The following is a 12,402-nucleotide window of genomic DNA, read 5'->3' on the forward strand; positions in this document are numbered from 1 at the left end:
TATAATATAGAAATAGGGAGGATATCTGCAAAGATATAGATATTATAGTATTAGAAATCTATGGCCAACTTAAAAGATTTCTACTATTTAATATCTATAATAAGAGATAACTGGACGAAAACTCTAGAACCTAAAGAAGTAGTATGACTACTATCTCTAGGGCCAATCTAGAACTGGAAATAGATCTCCCTTTTATACTAATAAGAGACTATAACCTACACTATAAACGGTGGAACGCGCTAGCTAGGAACCTAACTAGGGAGGCTAAAGAACTAGTAGACTGGCTAGACAAATATAACTGCTAACTACTAAATTTAGATAAATAGGAAGGGACCTTCTATAGATCTAATATAAGGGAAAAGTCTATTATAGACCTAGCCTTCTACTTAGGAAACTTCCAAGAATATACCTAGGATAATTGGACTATAATAGAAGAAACAGGATCTAACCATAAGACTATAGCATTCTCCCTATTTACTAGAGAGATGTAAAGATACCTAAACCCTCTTTAAGAAACTCCTTTCTCTATAAAAAAGGTAAACTAGGAGCTTTTCCCTACCTCTTTAAAAGAGCAAGTTCTAGAGCTAGAACTAGAAGCGAAACTTTTAGTACTAGAAGAACTAGTAGGAGAAAACCCCTATATAGAGATAGGAGAAAAAGGTCCCCTAGCCTCTTTAGAAGATTCCTATAGACCTAGGGATAGAAGCTTAAGTACACTAGTAGATAATCTAGTAATAGATCTTACTAGAGNTATAAAGCTANNAGTANAGAAAGCTATCCCTANATCTAGAACCTNCGAATTCTCTAAACTATNGTNGAATAAAGAGCTTCTAAAGAAAAGACAAAAAATAGCAAAACTAGGAAGACTTTAAGAAGAACAACCTACTAGAAGTTCTAGACTAGAACTCTATAAAGAAGCCAAAAATTAATACTTTTACGCAATAAGAGAAGCTAAGACTAGCTGCTAGAATAGCTTCCTAAAAAAAGCACAAGGAAAGGAAGTCTTTACTACCCTAAAATATACAAAGGAAAGAACATTATAAATAATCCCTAGTCTATAGTATAGTAAAGACGGGATTACTAGACTGGTAAAAAGCTTCAAGGACCAGTGCAAAGCTTTTATAACTACTCTATTCCCTAAACCCCCCCCTTCTACTAGCCCTATAGAGTGGAAGGACTATATAATAGATAATAAATAGGAATGGCTAGAACTAGAGAAAATAGAAGTTAAATAAGTAATTTTCTCTAGCTTTAATAAAAAGGCTCTAGAACCAGATGGGATATCGTTTATAATTCTATAAAAGGCCTACCCTAATATAGAAGATCTTCTATATAGAATCTATAGGATTTTGTTTATCTTAGGCTATTAGNTAAAGGTCTAGAGAGAAGCTTAAGGAGTTATTCTCCCTAAAGTAAATAAGGAGGACTATTCCTTACCAAAGTCCTATAGACCTATCTCCTTACTAAACTACCTAGGAAAGACTTTAGAAAAGATCTTTACTACTAGATTAGGATATCTAGCTAGTACTACTAGCTTACTTTAAGATTCTTAACTAGGAGGAAGAAGACAGCGGTCTGTAATAGACGCAGTTTTATTACTTCTAAATAATATCCAATCTAAAAATAGTAGGAAAAAAGCTAGATAAAGAATAGCCACTACGTTATTCCTAGACATAAGAGGGGCTTTTAACTATATCTCTAAAAACCAGCTTTTATTTATCTATAAGGAACTAGGACTACCTATAGCGTTTATATAATAGGTAGCTACTTTCCTTAGCAATAGAAAGCTATAGCTCTCCTTTAATGGGCAAATATAAGGAAAAGTAGAATTAGAAATAGGGATACCATAGGGATCGCCTATATCCCCTATTTGATTTCTACTATATATACGCAATATCTGCAGTATATAGACAGAAGGAGCCTACTCTCTTAGCTATATGGACGATTTTGCAATTATGGTTACCTTAAATTCAGCTAAGTCTAATTGTGAAAAGCTAGAGAGAATAGCGCTAAAACTAATATCTAAAGCTAAGGAAGCTGCTATTAGTTTCAACGTTAGTAAAATAGAGCTTATACACTTTTATAGTAAACGCACTACTATAGAAGAAGAGTTAAAGCTAGGAGACGTAGAAATATCTCCTAAACCCCTAGTTAGGTAGTTAGGGGTATTTCTAGACTCTAAGCTTACTTTTAAATAATATATAGAAATATAAATCTCTAAAGCAAAAACAGCCTTCTATTTAATTAGAAGACTAGGTAATATATAAAGAGGTCTATCTCTATAAGCCCTACGATAGCTCTATATAGCTTGCGTTACTACTATAGCAGACTACAGTGTATAATACTAGTGGAAAAGCAAATCTAGAGACTACCTACTAAATAGGTACCAATCTCTACAAAATAAGGCCCTAAAACTAGTTCTAGGAGCATTTAGAGGATCTCCTAGCCAAGCTGTAGAGATTAAAGCCTCTATTCCTCCTCCTAGAATTAAATTTAAAAAGCTTTGCAATAACTACGCATTAAGAATCCTAAAATTTAAGGAAAACTATATAATTAAGAAGGTTTATATAGAAGAGATTAATAAAGATAGGAACGAATTAGCAGCTAATTCTAGCTCTAGTTCTAGCCCTAAAAACTCTACTATAAAGTACCTCTTACAGCTAAAGATATAGCTACTATCTTTAGCCTCTAGAGTTCAGCAGCTAATTTAAAACTAAAAAATAGAGAGAATCTCTCTAGAATGGCAAAAACCGTGGTCTCCTCCTATCTCTGCATTTTTTTCTATCTTAAGGGGTAGTAAAGAAGAAGCTGTATAAGAATATCTAAGACTAGTAGAAAGTTTATAAGAATCCCTAGAGTGGGACCTAGTAGATATATTGTGACGGCTCGAACTACCAAACAAATGTCTCGACAGAGACTTAAATGAATGCTTACAAGGAGAAGCGAACGAATGCTGTATTACGAAGATATTAAGCTAAGGAGCAAGAGAAGGTGGTGAGGCCACGTCCATATACATATGCCAAGTCCTAAGCGAACCCCTGACTAGGTGACGCGCCCTAGCGCCGTCACATCACCCCCCTCTTTGAAAAAGCCTGCCCTCAGGCTTTTCTCTAGGTGCTTGTCTATCTTGCATACAGTAAATAGATTAAATCTTACCCCTTTGTAACCGACCAATTTCCTCATCCATATCCAAATCCGATTCAAATTCCTGATTATAGGTAGCCAGATCGCGGAGAGCCTGTTTTTGGAGAGCCTGGTTATAGTCGCGGAGAGCTGTCATACTAATCTGCTTCTTAAACGGCTCTAGCAGACAATCTTTAACCCAGTGGTCATGTGCACCACAGCGTACGCAACGTCCTTCCAATCTACATCGTTCTCTGTAAGCTGGTGACATGGACCGAGCGCAGGGTCCCGTGGGGGAACTAGTAGATTGTGGGGGTGTAGATCGTGCGGAGGTAGATCGTGCGGAGGTAGATCGTGCGGAGATAGAGGTATCAATTGCGTTAATTCCAATAGTACCGATATCCATAGGCTCTGCTCCGCGATGGTAGTTGCCGTTGCCGTTGCCGTTGCTAGAAGACTGTACCGTAGAATAAGAAGACAATCGGCCAGCTAGCTGTTGACGGTTCGAACAAAATCAGGGTATTTTTTCGGTAGGTTAAGCTGCTGATTAAGCCTACTACGGATGGTAGTGCTTAGCCCGTTCCTAAATATTGATATCTTGTTAACATCTAGCCAATTCTGCCCGTCTGCCTCGTACAGAACGCGTTCGAATTTTGATATATAGGTCGGTACTAAATCGTTGTCTTGCCGTAGGGACAGCAGCCTATCCTCTGCCTGTTGCACCTTGTTTAGGTTATTATAGACGCGCACTAACTAATTAAGAATTGTATTGTAATCCCACGCATTTAACTTTTCTGCCTGTCTATGCTGGGGGAGAACCATTGCCTGTACGCTGCTATCGAGATTTAAGTACACGTAGTAGAACTACGCGACTGTATCGCCAATAGCCGCACTATTAACCCGTAACTTTGCCTTAATTAATGGCAACCAAGTATTAAATTTATGAGGGTGTCCGTTGAACTTTTTGGGGTCTAGAAGGGAGGGCTTCGGTTGGGAGGGGGTGGTCGTTATAGAACGTAAAAATTGGACTTCGGCTTGCAGCTGTGCGACCTGGGCCTGTAAGTCTGCAAAAGCCTGCATTGGGTCCATCGAAGAAGAAGAAGATAATAATAATAAAGAAGAAGAAACGCGAGCCTGGGGTAAACCTAAGAGAAGCTATAGGTGTCGCTCGCACGCATGCATAATCAGCCTATACGGAACCTAAGACCTAAGATACCGCAGCCTGCGTATGACTGGGGAGCTTAATATAATGTGACGGCTCGAACTACCAAACAAATGTCTCGACAGAGACTTAAATAAATGCTTGCAAGGAGAAGCGAACAAATGCTGTATTACGAAGATATTAAGCTAAGGAGCAAGAGAAGGTGGTGAGGCCACGTCCATATACACATGCCAAGTCCTAAGCGAACCCCTAACTAGGTAACGCGCCCCAGCGCCGTCACATATATACTATACAGATGGCTCTAAAGACAATAAATTAAATATAGCTGCTATATATAAAATAGGGGAGAGAAATAGGATTAAATATACAACGAACTAGAATCTAGGACCCTATATAGAAATTATAAATGCAGAGCTTTATGCAGTCTATAGGGCCCTAGAATACCTAAAATAATAAAGACTAGAAGAGAAATAAGTCTATATCTTTATAGATAGCCAAGCGGCTATTAAGAGATTATAGCTTAATTCTCTTATAGGGGGGCAAGAACTAGTCTTTAAAATTACGTAAAGCTGTTCCTATTTAGCTAGTAAGGGGATCTCTATTAACTTCTACTGGGTTCCTAGCTATTTAGGAATCTATGGGAACGAAACAGCAGATAAGCTAGTAAAAAAGGGCCTTTCTAGAAGAAAACTATAATCTTCTTATACCTCCTTAGCCTATATAGGGAGAGCGGCAAGAGAAGAGATACTAGAACAGTAGAAAAATAACTGGCAGTAGAATAAGAATAAAGGAAAATACTATACTAGGATCTGTAAAGGAAGCCATTCCTTTTCTCTTAAAGCCCCTAAGGATAAATATCCTAAAAGGCTATAATCGGCTTTCTTCCAGCTAAAGCTAGGAAAAGGCTATTTTAAATCCTTTACTAAAGTAATAGGAGAGGATAAAGAAGGTAGATACTTTAGAGAATGTAGAGCACTACAAACCCCTAGACATCTACTACTAGACTGCAACCTATATAGGGAAGAAAAAAGAGAAATGCGAAAGAAACTAGGCTCTTCTCTCTCTTTAAAGAAGCTATTTTGTACACAAAAAGGAAAAAAGGCGCTTTTTCTATTTCTAAGTAGGACAGGGATAGCTACTAGAAAGTGGCTAATAACAGCAGGATCTATAGGAGGTAACTCCTACTAGGCTCCTAGAAAAGAGATATTAGTAAGTAAAGGATAGAAATAAATTACAAAAGGATAGGGAAAGGCGTTAGAATTTCGTATTTCTTATAGTTTTCTACCGTTTTCTCATTCCCTAGTAGTTGCTTGTAACTTAGTATCTTACTAAGGAACTATAAACCCCTAGTTTAGGGGCTTATAAACTACTAGGATATAGTTACTAGTATATATTAAGCTGCCCTAAGGGATTTATGTATATAGGACTATAGCGCCATAGCCTAGAGGCTGCATGCGCAGTATTGTACGTAGTATAATACAATGGATATAAAAAAAAATTAAAAAAAAGGAAGATAAGTAGTACAGCTAAATAAAGGATGGAGATGTTAATAAATCTTTATAAAGACCTTATGGAAATAGTAAAGACGGTACAGCAAAGAATAAAAAGGTACTATAATGCTAGGAGATTTAAGGGACCAGATCTTAAGGAGGGAGATAAAGTATAGCTACTATATAAAAATTTTAAGAGTTAACGATTAAGTAAGAAGTTAGACCACGTTAGACTAGGACCTTTTAAAATTATATAAAGAATTTTACCAATTACGTTTAAGTTAAACCTACTAGCTAAAATAAAGATCTACCCTATATAGTATATTGTAATACTAGAGCCAGTATATAGGAATATTAAGCTACTAGTTTATAAAGCAGATACGTATAAAGGACAGAAGGAAGATAAATAGCAAGTTTTAAGGATTATTAGTTATAAGGATATTAATAACGAAATATAGTACGAGGTTAAGTAGATAGGCTATACTAAAACTATCTAGAAACTACTAGAGAATCTAAAAAACGCTATAGGAAAGGTATAGAAGTATTAAAAGAAATTAGGTTAGGTAGTATTAATAAAGAAAGATTACTAAAGAATAAGTCACCTAAGGGGGACCTAAGAAGAGCAGTTGCCGAGCTACTTAGATCTATTTCCTTCTCGGTTAGAGGAGAATCCGTTCCTTCATTACCAAGTTCCTATAGACCTTATTCTATAAGTTTCTACTCCTTAAAATAGACCTTCTTATAAACCTTTTTAAGACGGATTAACTAAGTAGACGCTATAAGACAAGACTTAAGAGCCTGTTACTAAGTATTGGCAGCCTCCCGTTTTATATTACGCGAATAGCGTAACTCTGCTAAAGTAATAGACAGTTTATTATCTAGCCGCGTAGTAGTAGATTAAATATAAAACCTTAAGATAAATCAATTAGAGAACCAGACGACTATTAAGAGTAATAGGTTATATATATTTAGCATTAAAGATAGAGCAAACGTCACAGGACAAATAAATATTCGCTTTAGTGCACTCTAAGTAAGAGAATAGTTATTGCGAAGATAGGTTCGCTAATATAATATAAACTAACCCCTTTTTTAAACAATAAGAATATAGAGATGGTATAATCTTACTAAGAGACAATATCGCAGTAATAGTGCGAATACGACGAACAGTTAAAGAAGAAGAAATTGCTTTAGGTATAATAAGCAATAATATTAACCAAATTAATTAAACGAATATTATACCTCTAGTAAATAACTTAGAGATATTAGGAATCTTTAAGGATAAAGATAAGAAGGAGGAAGATAGTGTTATAAACGCTTTAAGTATAATGTTACGACTACTAGGAGAGGAGTGAAAAGAAGCTAGTTAGTTAATTTAAGCACGGTTTAGGATAGAGCTAATAGAGCTATATAATGAGGAATAGTAACTAAGGTTACGTAACGTAATTTATATAATCTATAGGATCTATATAATCCGTAATAGAGTAGATAAAGTATACGTATATTATATATAAAAAGGATTTTATAGGAGTACGGTTGTGTATTTAAGGACCCTTAGTCCCTACCTAGATAGTTCCTTCCTTATAATAATTCTTAGAATATAATTAGAGTTAATTTATTAGGCAACTACTCTACTAGTTATTATTACGTTATTAACTTTAATTTGTATCACCTATACACCTAGCCTATTAATAAGCCTATTATAGTACTTACTACAAGGTTCCGTTATAGAGAAGGCCCTATACTATAATAATAAAAAATAGCTACTATCTTTATAGAGTAGTTCTTCCTACTACCTATAGAGGTGGACCTTAGTAATATACTAGGTTTTATATACCTANAGCTATAAATAGTAAAGAAAGTAGTTAAGGAAAAGGATATTATTANAGCCCTAAGGGGGCTTACCCCTAATAAGGCCCTAGGCCTAAAGAAGGTTACTAATTAATTCCTTAAGATATATAGAGAGTAGCTAGCCCTAGTACTAGCTAAGCTCTTTAGTAGCTATATAGTAATTAGATATTACCTAAAGCCGTTTAAAAACTCTATTATAATGGTCCCCTAAAAACTATAAAAGCCGCTCTATACTATAGTAAAGGCCTACTAGCTAACTACGCTACTTAATACTATTAGGAAACTACTTAAGAGAATAGAAGCTAGCTAGATATTTAGAATTATAAAAGAAATAGGTATACTACTAGCTAGTTAAATAGTAGTAAGGCTAGGGCGCTTAATATGAATAGCGCTAGAGCTACTAACCTAATAGGTATATATAGTATAGAGGAGTAATTTAAGCCTAATAGCCTTACTACTTAGCCTTAATATTTCTAGGGCCTTTAACTAAGTCTCCTATAAAAGAATAATCTATAATATAAAGGCCTAGGCTATACCCTACTAGATAGTATAGTTTATAAAGTCCTTCCTTAAGGATTAAATAATAACGCTCTTAATTAGAGGATATATAGTATAAATAATATAGATAAATTACTAGGATACTCTAAGGCTTAGCGCTATTACTAATCCTATTTCTCTTCTTTACTTATACGCTTCTACTAGAGCTATAAGGGGGCACTACTATAGCGTTTAGGTTTATTTAATAACTTTAATATACTAATATATAGTAAAACTATAGGGAGAACTATAGAGCCCTAGAAATGGTAATAAAAGTATATATAGTATAGACACACTAGTATAGGGTAGTATTTACCCCTAAAAAGTACTACCTTATCTACTTTATAGAAAGCTATAAGAAGTTTAATATAAAGCTATAGTTAATATATATGGCTTATAGAAGGATTAGTTAGTAACCTATGCGTACTAGGGGTATATATTAACTTAAAGCTTAAATAGGGACTATATATTAATATTATTAAGGTAAATATAGTTACCTAAATAGCCGTATTAACCTAGCTTATAGCCTTTATATAGAGCGCCTCCTTTTAAAAGGCGCAGATAGTATACTCTACTATAGTCTAGCTAGTAATCTTATACGGATATAGTACCTAGTATTTACTACTAGAGTAGATAAAGCCTAAGGAGATAAGTAAAACTAAGCTATACTAGCTAGACGTAGCGTAGAACCTATACCTCTATACTATTATAGAGGCGTATAAATTAATACTAATAGTAGTGCTTAAGTATAAGATAGGGTTTTTACCACTCTAAATATACTTAAAAAAGCTAGCTATAGCCTATATAGAGAGAATATAAGAGGAGCTGGTAAGAGAGTATAATACTATATAAGCTATAATAGCCTACTCGCTCTAGCCTAGAATAAAGCTACTAATATAGCCTATTAGATAAGATAAGCTTAAGAGGATAGTGGCTACTATCTTAGAAATAGATATATAGTTATTAGACCTATCTAAAGTATAGTATATAAAGAGTAGAAGGGCTAGGGTGTAAAAGGCATTTAAGAAGTAGTAGAAAAGGAAATAGAAAAAGTACTAAAGTATACTTACTTACTATATAAGGCTTATAAAGGTAAAGAGTATAATTAATATACTACTTAGAANTAAGTATATAGGGCTTAATAGATACCTCTACTATAGAAAAGTACTAGAATACCTAACTCTAGCCTACCTATACGGCTATAACTAATAATTAATAATATATATAGCAGTATTCTACCTTAGGTATATTGCTAGCTAGATAAAAATATATTACTATACTAGAATATTCTTATATAAAGAGCTCCTAGCTAAGCTAAAGGCTACTAAGGTAGTAGCGGACTAGTTTATATAAATAAACCTCTTACTAGCTAGGGAGCTAGCTAGGGTAAAAAGAGGAGTTTAAAAAGTACTTTAAGAGGGGGGGGGCTATAGAGAAGCTTAATTCTAGAAAGTAAAAGAGTAAAAAGGAAAAGTAGTAGCTCTATTAGGCCTATAGTATTTATAGGATATAGTAAAATTTAGTAAAATTTAGTAGGTAACGCGCCTTAGCGCCATTATATATAGATAAAGCTATAGATAATAAAATAGACGGTAGTATACGTAGTATATATTAAATCCCTATAATTCTATCTANTCTATACCTACCTNTTTACTACTAANCTTCTATATAACTAGCCTTGCGGGCCGCTAGCCTATACCCTANTTAAATAACTAAAGTAGCTAGGAACGGAACCTAGGCTATAGCTATATACCCTANTAGACGGACTTAGGAGTATATATTAAGATAGCTTTTCTATAGCGCCTTAAGGAGATAACTACTTATACTTAATAGTTACTAATTAGAAGAGAGGCTATATAGGCTATATAATAGTAAAAGGAAAGGTTTTACCTAGCTTTAAATAGTAGTATATTTTCTCTTTTATATATATATATACCTATATAGACCCGCTATATAGACCCTAATAGAAGCTATAATAGCGTAATTAAATATCTTATCATAATAATAATAAGTAATTTTACTCTATAGTATTACTATTCTATAACTTACTTTCTTTTTACCTATACTTTATATATATTTCTTTGGTATTAGTCTATCTATTACTATATTATAGTAGTTAGTTTTCTAGTATTCCTTTATACTTTACTTTCTTTCTCTTTCTTATTCTTATCCTTATTAACCTCTTATATATATTCTTTACCTCTATATACTAGCCTAGGCCTTAATATAGCGCTATTTTCTTCTACTTTTTCTATATTCTTTATTAATATATCCTTCCTACTATAAAGTTCTTAGGGAGTACTTTCTTAAAGGGTACTAAAGTCCTTATATAGTTTACCTAGGTATATTTTAATATTCTTTATATTTTTTATATATAATATAAGTTAAACTAAAACTTTAACTAATAACTACTAACTCTAATATTTTATGCACTATTTATATAGTAATATTTTTACCTATATTAATAATATAAAAATCGCTTTATAGAATTATAGAAGACTCTCCCTACCTACTATATATCTACTTTATAGCCTTAAGCAACACATTATTATAGAGGAGTAGTAATTATATACTCTATAGCTATATAGAGCTATTAAGTTTTATAAAGGAGTAGTATAAAGTTTAGGGGTTAAGAAAGTTTATATATAGAGCTCTATATAAAGTATAAAGCCCTATAAAATCTTTATAGAAATTCTATTATAAGTATACCTTATAATTTAAAAAGATAAAGATACTTATAGTAGCTAAACGTACACGTTTAGAGGTAGCTATAGCCTCTATAATAGTCTATATAATAGCTAATAGAGTAACCCTAGTAGGAGGAAGATATATTTACAATTAGGTCTTTTTACTTTACCGCCTAATAGAAGTCTCTTACTCTCCTTTATTCTTTTAATATATATATACTAACTTATAGTGAATATAAGCGTATACCGGTTAATAAATAGAGCTACGCCCTGTTTCTACTAGCTCTTATAATCCTCTTATTTCTTCTTCTTCTTCTTTTCCTTCTTCTACTCCTACTCCTCCTCTACCCTAGTAGATTTTAGCTACGCCCTACTCCTAGTAAAGATGTACTAGTAGGCTATAGGTAGAGTAAGAAGAATTTCTCCTATATAAAGATAGCTACTATTTCTAAATACCGCTAATACCTACCCTAGTTTATATTCTATACTAGATATAGGCTTTTATTACACCCTATTTTATATAGGTTAGGTATATAAGCTAGGTCTAAATATTATAAGGGATCCTCTATTATAGGGTATTAATTATTAGTTTATTATAGAGCGGGCTATATATAAGTATAATTACTATAAGGCCCTATAGTAGCTAGAGGAGAGAAAAATTAAATCTATAAAAAGAATTACTGCTTCTTTTACTATATTAATAGTACTATATACGTTCCTGCGTAGGTAAACTACTTATATAATCTCTAGCAGCTACTAGTGGAATTAAAAGGCGTAAATATATATATATATATATAGCGGACGCCTAGATTAAAAGAATTCTATAAATATATCTACTACTATAATAATTCCTTTATATTCTAATCCCTTAGCACTATAATTAATAAGCGGCTTATATAGTAGCTTTAAAGTATTTATACCTTTTAAGCCTATGGGTAGCTATACTACTAGATTAGATCCTTATATCTTTATACTAGCCATATATTCATAATAATCGATAATTCCGATATCGTGATCTCCTCTCTTTTAATTTATATATTTTTTCTTAATGAACGAAGAAATGATATAACTTATCATGATATATAGCAGGCACATCTCAATATTAGTATGAATATATGATTCGGAAGGAGAGAATATAGAATCTCCGATGAATCTAGCCTTTATATTTTCGAATCTGAGCATTCTATTAATATTGGAATAATACTGAATATAATGATCTACTTACCCCATCTTATTTCGCTTAATCATAATTTTCTTAAGATATTTAGATATTGGAATGAAAATTGATCATCTATCTCTATATCATATTAATAGAGTAAAATATAAATAGATTATGGATCCCCAATCATGAATATCAAAGATAATAAATTATGCGATATATAAATAATACTTTATTCGATATATTTTCCTAAGTGATTAATTATATCTTGGAGGATTTTGAGCAGAATCTCCAGTAACTATATAACGAATCTCGCAATATATAAAATCTATATTATCGCGAATTCAATGAATAGGAGAGATTAATTATATATACAATGTGCTTATTCCGTAAATG

General features: G+C 33.0%; 1 protein-coding gene across 1 annotated transcript; it reads right to left on the minus strand.

The window, feature by feature from the left end:
* Nucleotides 1-3,822: 3,822 nt before the first annotated feature.
* On the minus strand, nt 3,823-4,349 carry K441DRAFT_738884 (uncharacterized protein). Its single transcript, XM_067654343.1, has one exon. It carries the CDS (start codon nt 4,210-4,212, stop codon nt 3,988-3,990), a length of 225 nt encoding a protein of 74 aa, XP_067507755.1. The 5' UTR covers nt 4,213-4,349; the 3' UTR covers nt 3,823-3,987.
* Between the last annotated feature and the right edge of the window lie 8,053 nt (nt 4,350-12,402).

This window comes from Cenococcum geophilum, assembly GCF_001692895.1.
Source record: "Cenococcum geophilum 1.58 unplaced genomic scaffold K441scaffold_7, whole genome shotgun sequence".
Lineage (NCBI taxonomy): Eukaryota > Fungi > Ascomycota > Dothideomycetes > Gloniales > Gloniaceae > Cenococcum > Cenococcum geophilum.